The sequence below is a fragment of the Sylvia atricapilla genome, chromosome 6 (genome assembly GCF_009819655.1).
Source record: "Sylvia atricapilla isolate bSylAtr1 chromosome 6, bSylAtr1.pri, whole genome shotgun sequence".
NCBI lineage: Eukaryota > Metazoa > Chordata > Aves > Passeriformes > Sylviidae > Sylvia > Sylvia atricapilla.
The window spans coordinates 39030463-39042671 of record NC_089145.1 but is presented as its reverse complement, the minus strand read 5'-3'; the positions used below and the strand labels follow the sequence as shown (position 1 = coordinate 39042671).

General features: G+C 53.4%; 3 protein-coding genes across 4 annotated transcripts; 2 read left to right on the top strand and 1 right to left on the bottom strand.

The window, feature by feature from the left end:
- Positions 1–265: 265 nt before the first annotated feature.
- Positions 266–5550, bottom strand: JKAMP (JNK1/MAPK8 associated membrane protein). The gene is made up of 7 exons (XM_066321603.1): positions 5483–5550; positions 5243–5334; positions 4453–4607; positions 2748–2954; positions 1869–2050; positions 1112–1188; positions 266–808 (listed from the first exon to the last, which is right to left on the bottom strand). The coding sequence occupies exons 1-7, from the start codon at positions 5493–5495 to the stop codon at positions 590–592; spliced, it is 945 nt and encodes a 314-aa protein (XP_066177700.1). The 5' UTR covers positions 5496–5550; the 3' UTR covers positions 266–589.
- A 230-nt stretch (positions 5551–5780) lies between these two features.
- On the top strand, positions 5781–8934 carry L3HYPDH (trans-L-3-hydroxyproline dehydratase). Of its 2 annotated transcripts, none has more exons than XM_066321602.1 (5): positions 5781–6343; positions 6569–6738; positions 7026–7148; positions 8022–8159; positions 8473–8934. In XM_066321602.1, exons 1-5 carry the CDS (start codon positions 5806–5808, stop codon positions 8596–8598), a joined length of 1095 nt encoding a protein of 364 aa, XP_066177699.1. In that variant the 5' UTR covers positions 5781–5805; the 3' UTR covers positions 8599–8934. The 2 variants fall into 2 exon arrangements, with proteins under 2 accessions (XP_066177699.1, XP_066177698.1); XM_066321601.1 differs by having other exon boundaries at positions 8022–8163; positions 8477–8934.
- Positions 8935–10392: 1458 nt separating this feature from the next.
- On the top strand, positions 10393–12209 carry GPR135 (G protein-coupled receptor 135). Its single transcript, XM_066322286.1, has one exon. It carries the CDS (start codon positions 10393–10395, stop codon positions 11671–11673), a length of 1281 nt encoding a protein of 426 aa, XP_066178383.1. The 3' UTR covers positions 11674–12209.

Below are 12209 nucleotides of genomic sequence, written 5' to 3'. Positions count from 1 at the left end.
GAAGCACACAGAGCATAAACTATACATTATAAAGAATTTTATAGTGCATTTCTTCTCCAGCAGTCAGTCTCAAACATCATGAGGAACCATGCACATGTTTTATCTTTTGCTGTTAGGAAGAAGACAGTCTGTTTCCACTGATGGGGGATGGAAGCTAGAGTATGTGATGAAAAAATCAAGTTCTCTGGTATATTCAAGCTCTACTTTTTTTTTTCTTTTTTTTTTTTTTTTTTTTTTTTTTTTTTGTATTAAAGTCTATTGAAAACCAGGCTCTATTGTTTTATTCAAATACTGTGTTAGGAAATGAACAATACACAAGCAAACCATTGTATTAGGATGTGTCACAAGCTTTTTATACAGATTCACAGTGATAAACAGATAAAAAGACATTGCTTTTGATCTATACCAGATACTTAGAAAGAATACAAAGTGCAGCTTTTTAATATTATACAGTCTCACCCAGAGGTGCTTCACCAGAAGTCTGGCACAGAAACAGCTTCTTTTTGAAAACAGAAGTTTCCAAAGTGTGACAAGCACTAAAATCGCTCCATCCAGACCACTGGGACAGAGTTGTTGGCACAGGCTCCTTTCAATGTCCATTCCCAGTTTCAGAGAGGATGCGTGAGGGCTCTGTGTACTTTGCTGTCAGCAAGTAGAAGAGAGCAGGGGCAGGCACCAAGGCAAGCAAAGGCAGGTCCTGCTCAAGCTTATCCAGTTTGGAAATGGAGATGATTCCATAGGCATGGAGTAACCAGTGGCTGAAGAGGACAACAAGCCTTTTCTTCCTCACAAGCAGATCCTTGAAAAACTTGTAAAACAAACACAACATCCTGTTAGCATTCCGCACCTGAAATTTAAGAGGTGTGACAGGTAGAGCACGAAAATCATGTGAAGCCTCCTGGGTTTGAGCCCTTCCAGCACACATCCAGTTTCTCAGCACACCATCAGAGGGAATTCTCACATGAGATTCCTCCAGCCAAGAGAGGAAGGGATAAAGGAAGAGGCTTAAATGTAAAATACGCCACTGAGAAAAGGCAAGAGACAAAATGGTCTCTGCTCCCTCAAGTCTTTTTTACTCTTGAGTTTTAACACAGGAAACACATTTACCCACCTCCACTTCAGAAGCAGACATGTACACAGCCAGTGTAACCAAAGAGAGCACCAGGATGATGTATGGGAAGGCATAATCTAAAGGCAAACATGTAACATGTTACAAGGCAAGAAGTAGCACGGCTTATCCTTCAGCGGAGCTTTTCCACACATGTGAAGCAAACTGAGCTGCTCCAGCTGCCCCTTAGCATGGCACCACACATGCACAGCACTGACGGTCAGCCAACCACAACCTCTTAAGCTGTTCCCCCTGAGGTTTCCTGCTGTTTCTTGGTGGAATTATTCAACACTTCCAGCACGAATTGAAAAAGGCACATAATGAGGAAAGTAGTCAGGCTGAGTGGAGATTTTGTGGCACCTCTCCAAATGTGACAAGAATGCTGGAAGCTAAACCAAAAATAGCCAATCTCCCCAAACTTACACTGAAATCCATCTCTAAAATCAGACAAACTCTGCCTTAGCAAAAAATGGAACTAGATCACTCAGAAGTACATTCCTCTCACACCCCCTCTATTCATTTTTTCGGGGGGAAAGGGACAATCTTTAGCAGCAATGGCTGAGGCAAAGCAGTGTTGGTCAGGAGCCTGGCAAGGACAGAGCTCCTAATGAGCAACCTTTTCAGGAGAAACTCCTCAAAACAACCCTAAACAATATCCTTATTCCCAAAGCAAAAAGTGTCCCTTCCATTTCTCCCTTAAGTCCTTTCTCAGTGTGCATTTACAGGTGTGTTTAGGAGTGTTTTTTAGGAGAGAACTCACAGAGAAGGCCTCCTCCCACGGCCTGCAGCACGGTGAGGATGGGGAAGAAGTAGAGGGCTGCATAAATGCTTTTAAATCGGTCAGACCTTCCCAAACCACAAGCAATCTTCTTAACCAGGAGAGGCCGAAGCAGCATCATCAGCACGAGACAGAAAGCATAATAGATAAACACAATGGTGTACCTAGAGGAAAAAAAAAAAAAAAAAAACAAAACAAAAAATTCTTTAAAATGTGCATTTTCTCATGGAGATTCAGGTCACAATTAAGGAATTTGGGGTTAGTCAGTAAACTCTAAAGACTTTATAGGCAAAAGGTGAAAACACAAAATGATGGTATCGCTTTTCCTTGGGGGAAACAGTTAAGATGTTTCTTTCCAAGGAAAGGCAAACAAAAGGAAGAAAAAAAAGTTTTAAGCTACATAGTGACAGGATAAGAGGACATAGTCTCAAGCTGCACATGGGGAGGTTCAAGTTGGACATCAGGAGGGATTTCTTCACAAAAAGGGTGATCAGACACTGGAATGGGGTGTCTAGGGACTTGATGGAGTCAACCATCCCTAGATATGTTTTAAGGAAAGACTGGAATTGGCACTCAGTGCCATGGTGGTGTTGGGTCATAGGTTGGATTCAATGACCCCAGAGATCTTTTCCAACTAAACTGTGTGTTAGCCTGAGCTATGCCACTTTCTTTAATAACTCAGGAAGTCATTAAGTGTTGCTAAACCCATGTAAAACAACTCAATGCATGAAAGATTCAGGGGATTGATTGCCACTGATCCCAGCTCTACATGAAGACCTTTGGCAGCTTCGAGGAGAGACAGGGACCAAACAGAAACCCAAAGGGCAGGGGGAGGCAGGAACACAAACCCTTCACACTCACAGGGGGTACACGGCCTCGTGGGTGCAGTGCACCGTGGTGATGTAGTCGGGGCTGGGATTGTAGAGCATGGTGTACCAGTCTGAGAGCTTCTTCACCCTGCAGGAGCGGATGTGCAGGGAGCCCGCGGGGTCGCTGAGCAGCAGTGTCACCACGGCGGCCACGCCACACTCCAACAGCGCCGTCAGGTGCTGCAGCAGCGCGCTGGAGCTGTGGGACAACACACACACACTGTCACTGCCACTGCCAGGGAGGCAGCAAGGGTCAGCCTTGTCAAACTTCTAAAGGGGGGAAATGATGCCTTAAGTTTTAGGTTTTGTGATTTTCAGGTTCTGTGCTGCCTAGGGGTGTAGTTCTGAGCCTCCTATTAAGTGTCAGTCAGGTCTCTTCACAGGGTAGGTAGACAAAACAAATCCTTTTCCTGATGAAGACCAAGGACAACTTGTTTATACTTTTTCACGCCCAAAAGTATAAGCAGCAGTGGACTGAAAGGAAGAACAAGAAGGATGGGACCTCACAACCTTAAGCTGTAATTGGACAATTAAGCTTATAAAAGTATGAGACCTTGTGACCAGTCAGCCATTTTGTGACCATTCTTAGTCCATCTTGGGTGTAGCCCTGGTCAGGTGATTGTACTGCCCAAGGAGTACCCTTAAAAGCCCTTCAATAAATATCTACTTTATTCTCCAGCTCTGTCCAGTCTCTGTTCCAGTCTCAGCCTTCCCAAGGCATCACCAGTTCCTGGCAAATCCTGATACCCATTGGAAAGAGGAAGCCTGGGCAGGGCAGAGCCTTCTGCAGAGTTAAAATCACTCCGTCTCAGATGATTTAGTGTGTAAAAGAAAAGAGCAGCGAGGGTAACACACCACACATCTCAGAAGGGGTGACATTGCAACAAGTGATATAAGCAGAATTTCCAAAGCTGCAAGTCCTCATTGAAGACGGTAAATATTCACATATTAAACATTCCCTCCTATCTTTTCACAGAATCGCAGAATGATTTGGGTTAGAAGAGACTTTAAAGACTATCCAGTTCCAACCCCCTGCCATGGACAGGGAAAGTTCAGTAGACTCCAGAACCATCACTTCTTAAAAAACTCCAGTCTAACACCTAATGGCCACATGCAGCTGTGGATTTAAACCTCTTTTTTACAGAACTTCTCTGATGTAAAGGCCACAACAGCTCTGCTATCAAGACCCAAACCCAGAATACATACTCCTAAAGAGAAAACTCAAACTTATCCTCTCACCGCACTTGTGCAACCCTGCTGTCACTGACCCAGGAAAGAGGGGATGATACAACCTGCTGCTTCTGTCTGGTGGGAAACCAAATCCAGCTCAAACTGCCAGGTGGACTGTGCACAGCCACACTAAAGAGGTACAGACCATGCCCTTAGGACAGTGACTGGAAAGGGTGCCCTGCAGGACACTCACGTTTTTAAATAAACCCTCTTACAGCTGCTCTAAACTTCTGTGCAACCATATCAGCTCAATCAACAACAAGGATGGATGGGGCTCTGAGCAACCTGGTCTACTGGAAGGTGTCCCTGCTCAAGAGAGAGAATTGGAACTGGATGATCTTTAAGGTTTCCCCCAGTCCAAAACAGTCTAGGACTCTAAGAACTGCTGGACAGTTCAGTTTAGTATCTCAGATTGGACAAAAGATTTCCAACTTTAAACAACTCATCTAGAGAAAGGGTACACAAACCTCTTCTTCCCAGAATACCACTCAATGAAGAACCAGTGTAAAACCAGGGGCAACATGGCCATGAAGCCGAGGTACAGCCAGTCATAGCGGTCTGGAGAGCCCACACACTCCCGGCAGATTTTGTTGTCATCGGTTCTTTGGCCTCTAGGACACACCTACAGAAAGCAGAGGTTGTATTTAGAACCCCACTGCCAACAGCAAATCACTGCAGAAAATGGAAAAACAGCAGCACGGGGCAAGACATAGACCAGATTTTTAAAGAGATGAAACAATAACCCCAGTAATTTCTCAACCCACACTTGCTCTCTCTGGATTTTCTTTTTTCATATAAACAGGGGTGAGGCATGATTAAAAGCCTTTATGCAAGCCTCCATTTTCCTCTCCTGCTGTCACACCACTCCCTTTCATCTCAGCTCCCTCACCAGGCTGCTCGCAACCACTGTCCCCCAGTTTCTTGCTTCCATCTCATCCCACCTTTCCTGGATCTCGCTCTCCTTTAGCACTTCAATAAAATGGGCGTGCACAGCGACTTATTTCAGCATAGCTCTCCTCATCATCCCGTTCCGTTCCAGCTCTTCCAGCCCCTCCAGTCAGCTCGGGCTCAGCACCGAGCCTCCAGCAGCTCCTTCGGGAAGCGTTGTCAGGGTGCAGCTCCTGTTCGGTCAGGGCGCTGTTCTCGCCCCCCGCAGCCCCCGTCATCCCGACCCGCGGGGGCTGGGCTGGGGCCAGGCCGCTGCTCCCGGCGGGACCCGCCTGAGCCACCCCGCACCGGGCCCAGCTTCGCACTCACCCCGCAGTCCCCGTAGGTCTCCACGGAGCCGTTCACCGACAGCACGGTCCTGCCGCAGTACAGCCCGAGGCACGCGGGCTGGATGTCCACAGCTGTGGGGAGAGCGCGGGCCGCGTTACCGGGAAAGGCAGCGAACGCCAGTCCCGGACCGCTCCAGCCGGTGACAACACACTCAACCCCATCCACACCCCCACCCTCATTCTCAGCCCCGTCCCGGTGCCCCATCCCGGCCTGTCCTACCGGCGCGGAACATCGCGGTAACCCAGCAACCGCGGCTCCGGTACTTCCGCCGCGGCACTTCCGCTTCCGCCGCGGGTCGGCTCCACCCGGGAATGCGGGCGCGGGAACACGCAAGAGGCGGGGCCGAGGGGCGGGCCCTGCGGCGGGGCGTGGTTCCTTCCGTGGGCGTGGTTGAGCGTGATTTTAATTGGGTGGTGCCACGTGGGCGTGGCCGCAGGGTGGGGAAGCCCGAACGGGGCGTGGCCTGTCGTTTGTGGGCGTGGTCTCTGGGGGCCCGTGGCGCGGGCGCGCCCCCGCGGTGTCGCCCCGGCGGCGCGGGCGTCATGGCGGCGCACGGCGACGGTGGCGGTGACGGAGCGGGACGGGCGCTGCCGCCGCACTCGCCCTCGGGCTCGGTGCTGCAGACGGTGGAGATGCACACGGGCGGCGAGCCCCTGCGCATCATCCCGCGGCTGGAGGCGGCGGAGCAGGCGGCGGCGGCGGGGCTGTCGCTGCTGTCGCTGCGGCGGGAGATGGCAGCCAGGCAGGACCACGTGCGGCGGGCGCTGATGCACGAGCCGCGCGGCCACGCCGGCATGTACGGGGCCGTGGTGGTGCGCGGCGGGGCGGCCGCGGAGGGCGCGCACCTGGCGGTGCTGTTCCTGCACTGCGCCGGCTACAGCGCCATGTGCGGCCACGCCGTGATGGCCCTCGGCCGCTTCGCCCTCGACTACGGGCTGGTGCCGGCGCCCACCCGCCCCGAGACCGCCGTCCGCCTGCGCTGCCCCTGCGGGCCCGTCACCGCCTTCGTGCCCTGGGACGGCCACCGCAGCGGCAACCCCGTGCGCTTCCACAGCGTGCCCGCCTTCGCTGCCGCCACCGGTGGGTTTTGTGGGGAGGTTGGGGGTGGCCGTGCAGGCCTTGGGGGCTGGTGGCCTGGCTGAGGGGCCAATGCAGATTATCTCCTTGGTTCCACTGTCGTTCAGATGTCATCAAGGTCATGCTGTAAGGTGCCACAGGAGTACTCAAGTTACCATTCACTCTGCATGCAAGCCTGTGTCTCAGCACAGTTTTGCCTCCTCACCTTCTTCCCCTTTCTCTACTCAGACTTGGCCATTGATGTCCCCGGCCATGGGAAGGTGGTGGTTGACATTGGCTATGGTGGCACTTTCTATGCCTTCCTCAGTGCCGAGCAGCTGGGCCTTGATGTGTGCTCTTCAAGGACCAGAGACCTTGTCAGTGCAGCGAGTGCAGTGACAGAAGCCGTGAAGAAACAGGTATGGATGAGCACTGTGGGATCCCAGCACGTTCCCTGTGGTGTGACTGCACCAGACTGAGATGCTCAGGTTGGAGGGAGAGTTCCATCCTCCCAGCCCCATGTTGAATTTCAGTTCTTACAAGAATGTAAGAAGGAGCCTTCCTGCTTCTCTCTGTCTCTGTTACCTGTGAAGCAGAGGTGGAAATGCAGCAATGTGACTGTGTCTCCTTTGGTCTCTCACAGAAGCTGCACTGCACACATTGCAGCTGTTGTGTGTATCTGTGACCCTCTCTGTGCTGTTCCCAGTTCAAGCTTCATCACCCTGAGAGTGAAGACCTGGCTTTCCTCTATGGCACCATACTGACAGATGGGAAAGATGCCTTTAGTGAGGAGCCCACCACCAACATCTGTGTGTTTGCAGATGAACAGGTACAGAAGCAGGCTCTTCTCAGGCACAAGAGGCACCACAATTGTCCCATTGTCCCTTAGATCCACTGCAAAGAAGAGAGACTGTTCTGATTCTTAGTTTAGGCAGTGCTTGCTTGTGCTGTTGTCATGTCTCTGGAGAGCAGTGTTGATGCACATGTTCTGGTTTTGCTCCTAAGAGTTGAAATACTTCTGCACACCTTAGATGGGTGTGCATTTTTAAAAGGTTTATACCTAAAACCTGTTGATTGGAATCTTCCAGGAGTTCAGGGGTTGAGATAGGATCCCAGCATAGTACATGTCCCTAAAGTCCTAATCCAGGGAACATCTGCTGGGGATTCACAACAAGAGAGAAATGGGGTGTTAAAATTCTGTTCTTGTCTGCAGTGCATAAATGGCAGGGGAAGTTTTGGTTGGACTTCCCAGCAGAGAGGAGTATGGAACACTGGGACAGGTTACCTCAGAAGCTGGCCAACACTGTGTTTTTGGAGATTTTAAAAACCAGGCTGGCCAGGAGCCCTCTCAGTGTAAGGAGAACCAGTCTTGCCTTGAGGTGTGAGAATGGGGCAGGTGGTCTTAGCCCCTCTCAATCCTTTTGAGATGATGCTGGGAAGATTTCAAGTGCTCCTGAATAGCCTCAGTATTTATTACATCATCCATCCCTAACTGTGCCAAAGCCAATCACAGTCCAGAAGTATCCCAAACCTGCTTCTTTTTTTCCTTCTCAGCTGTGATATATCTGGATTTACTACAAAACCCTGGGTTGGAAGGTTTTCCCCCGAGTGCAATGTAAAGGTGGCAGAGAGAACTGAGTGGAGCAATCTTATTTTGTATTAAACCCCAAAATCTAGAGCTGGTTCATCCCTTCTGCTGTAGGTTGACCGAAGTCCGACAGGTTCGGGGGTGACAGCCCGCATTGCCTTGCAGTACCACAAGGGACTCATCCAGCTGGACCAGACCAGAACTTTCCGGAGCAGCACCACGGGCTCCTTGTTCACTGGGAAGGCAGTGAAGGCAAGTGGCTTGAGACTTTCCCCGTGTCAAGGGCTGCTGGAAATGTGCTTAGTGGGAAAGCAGAAAAGCCTTTCTGTGCCTGGGGAAGGGTGTGGGGAAGGAGGGAGGTGCCTGGGGGTCTTGCTCTCCCACAAACCTGGCACTTCAAGGATTTTAGGACCTTATGTTGCATGGCTGCAGCATAATTTGGGATGTACCAGGGCAGGGCAGAGCACTTGGGGAGGGGTGTCTTTCAGGTAACACTGGATTTGTGTGGGGTTGGGAGAGTGGAGAACCTTCTGTTGCCTCTATCCTCATCCTAATCCCTCTGCAGGAAGCCAAGTTTGGGAACTACAATGCTGTCATTGTGGAAGTCTCAGGAGAAGCCTTCTACACTGGCACAGCCACCTTCACTGTTGAAGAGGAAGACCCACTGAAACACGGCTTCTTCTTCAAGTGACCCAAGGCACGAGTGGTGGCAAAGTCTCACTGATGGTGCTGCGCTTCTGCTCATGAATTTCAGTTTTGCTTCTCCACATGTTGCAACAGGAAGAACCTTGACAGCATTTGTCACATTTCAGGATAACAGGCTTGTTGCCCCGTTGTGATTAGCATATTGGGTGCACTGTGATTAGCATATACAAGAAGCTGTAGTATTTTTCTTCTTTTTCTTCCCAATAATTCACAGAAAATGAAGCTGATCTTGGAGAGCTGCCTTCTAATTTATGTGCCTTCTCTGTGTCTGCAAATTATAAATTTCAAAGTTAGATTTCTATTAAATACCAGCTGAAAACACTGTCATATTCCTTGTTTTATGAGCTCCTCCCTGAGCTCATCTGCTGGATTCTGCTGAGTATGTCATGACTCTGGGTTTGAATTACTTGCTCTTGTTGTCTCCTGCTCAGCCAGCTGTGCTGCTCTGTCTCATGCCCCAGCTCCCCTGCTCAGCCTGTCCAGACAACCCCTTCCTCACTCATTTGTCCCATCCTAGGGCTGGATGCAGGCATTTGATCAGAATTTCCTATATTCTTGTTAAGTGTCCATGCTGTGCTGCTTCCCTGAGCCTTCCTCTCTTGCTTCTCTTGGACCACTGGCTGCAAATACCCTGTGGTTAACTTTTTAACAGGAGCAGCTGTGTTTGAAGGTCTGAGCCATTATGACCTTTGACTGCTAATTATTTACTGATTCTGTCCCAGTCCAGGGGCAGCTTGTGCACAGAGTGCAGTCAGTGCTAGATTTGCCAGAGTCCCTCCAGGGAAAACCCAAGCATTTGCAGTGGCAGGAGCAGAGCTTCTGACCTCTGGTGGCCTGTCACTTCCACTCTGTCTCTGGACAAAATGGTGCTTGTTATATGAAGACACTCATGGAAGGAACTGGCACTTGTTAAAATGAGACATGAAAATGAGAACTATTATCTCACAGAAGCTCATGCAGCAGAAGGGAGAAAGTCATACTGGTGAACTTAGATGAGGTTGGCACAGAAAAGCCTGGGAGGGATTTCTGTCAGCTTGAAAATAACTTTGTAGCAGGAGGAAATAAAAATCCCCTGATTTATGAAACTGCTGTGTTGCCAATAGAAGTTTTTAGGGTAGTGTCTGGGGCTCTTGCTCCCAGCTTTCCTGTAAGCCACTTCTGAGCCCCATACAGCCTCTGGTCCAGGAGAAGAAGTGACACACATCTGTGCTTGCAGGGGCATACTCTTCCATGTATTTTCATCTGGGCATCTCCCTCCTGATCAGCCCCCCCCCCCCCGCCTGGCTCCTGGGAAGGAGCTGGGACAGCAAGTCACAAAGCCCAGCACAGGAGGTTCTTCAGGCGTTAATTGGGATGCATCCTTCATTACCTATGCTCTACCCACATCCCCAAGAAAATTTTCAGGTAGGAGCAGGCAGCTATAGCATGGAAGAGAGTGGGGGGAAAGCGTCCTGCTGCTCATGTGAGGGTCCTGATCCCTCAGTCCTACAACAGATGGTCCTTCAAGCCCCAGCCGGGGCGGTGGTCCCGGCCTCCACCTGAGTCTGGGGGTAGCTGCTCCTTCGTGATGGGGAGAGGGGCTGCCAGGGGAGCACATCTGTGGGAACCCATCGGGATGGGGATGACGCCGGTGTGTGGCGTGGTCCCCCGGCCGCACTGCTCGTCGGTAAGGGCTCCGCTCCGCGGTCCAGCCGGGCCGGGCCGGTTCCCCGGGCAACGGCGGCCGAGAGACGTCAGCAGCCGGGGGGCCGGGGCTCCGCAGCCGCGGCGGGGCCGGGCCATGAGGCTGCGCATGGAGCCGGCGGCGGCCGTGCCGGGAAACCTCTCCCGCGGCGGCGGCGGCAACGAGAGCGGCGGGGCGGCGGCGGCCGTGGGCGCGGCGGGGTGGTCGGCGGCGGCGCTGGCCTCGCAAGCGGCCGCGCTGCTGCTCATCTTCGCCCTCTCGGCGCTGGGCAACGGGGCGGTGGTGCTGGTGATCGCCCGGCACCGGCAGCTCCGCACGGTCACCAACGCCTTCGTGCTGTCGCTGTCGCTGTCGGAGCTGCTGGGCGCCCTGCTCTGCCTGCCGCTGGCCTTCCTCAGCCTGCTCAGCCGCCCGCCCGGCGCTTGGCTCTTCGGGCAGCGCCTGTGCCTGGCCAGCGCCGCGCTCCACGCCGGGCTGGGCATCGCCGCCACGCTCACCATGGCCCTGCTCTCGTTCGACCGCTACTGTGCCATCGTCCGCCAGCCCCGGCACAAGATGGGCCGGCGCCGCGCCGCGCAGCTGCTGGCCGCGGTCTGGCTGGCCGCCCTGGCGCTGGCCGGGCCCTGGTACGGGCTGGCGGGCGAGGGGCGTCGCGAAGCCCGTCCCGGCGCCTACCGCTGCGTCTACGTGCTGCCCTGGGGCTCTTCGCGGCTCGGGCCGCCCTACGGCGCCGCCCTCATCGTGCTCTGCTACCTCCTGCCCTTCGCCGTCATGTGCTTCTGCCACTTCAACATCTGCCGGGCGGTGCGGCTGGCCGAGAGCCGCGTGCGGCCGCTCACCACCTACGGGCACCTGCTGCGGGCCTACGGGGAGATGCGCACGGCCACCACCGTGCTCATCATGATCGTCTCCATCATCTGCTGCTGGGGGCCCTACTGCATCCTGGGGCTGGCCGCCGCCGCGGGCCGCCTGCCCTTCTCGCCCACCATGGACGCCGTGGCCAGCGGGATGGCCTGGGCCAACGGCGCCATCAACCCCCTCATCTACGCCGCCCGAAACCCCAACATCTCGGTGCTGCTGCGGCGCAGCCGGGAGGGCGGCTACAGGACTAGGAACAACGTGGTGGCCTACCTGTCGGTGCCGGGCCGCCAGCCGGGGCCCCGGAGCCGGGCGGAGCGTGTCCGGGAACGCTACATCAATCGGCACAGCGGCGCCCCGGGCAGCGCCCTGTCCTCCTCCAGCCCGGCCAGCGGCGGAGAGGTGGCCATGTGGGCCTGCAAGACTCCGGCCGTGCTCTTCTGTCGGGATGGGCAGCCGGACACCATCTCCGAGGCCACCCTGAAGGCCAAAGCTGGCGCCATCGACACCAGCCTCTGAAGGGATGGAGGCTGGGATGGAGGCATCTCTCCCCGGGGCTGTCTCCCTGAAGCAACTCCTGGAGCCCTTTGTAGCCAGATTACCGGGAAACTGTGATGGGACCGTGTTTCTTCTCCGCTGTGTGAGCTCTGCTTTGGCGGCCCAGTCTGCCAGCAGCAAGAGCTGCACAGGGAAGGGAAATCCCCATTCCTTTTCAGCAGGCCTGATGCATCAGTGACAGCCACCGAGCCCAGCCAAGGCAAGAGCTCAGCTGCAGGAACAGGACAGTGTTTGCTCCAGACCTGCAGGAAGTGCCACTGTGAAGCCCAGAGGCTGACACACCAAAGCTGACTGAATGTCTGTGTGAGCTGTTTGTTAAGTGCCAAAAAAGCAATTGAAAGCTGAGCACCGGCAGCTGGAAGCCACTCTGAAAACACCACACTGTGAAAACCTCATTATGGCAGGAAAATGTTGCTTTTACCCGTTATATGTGGAAGTGCCAACAGTCATAAAGTCACAGACTGTAGGACAGGCTGGAAAAGTGATCTATTTATATT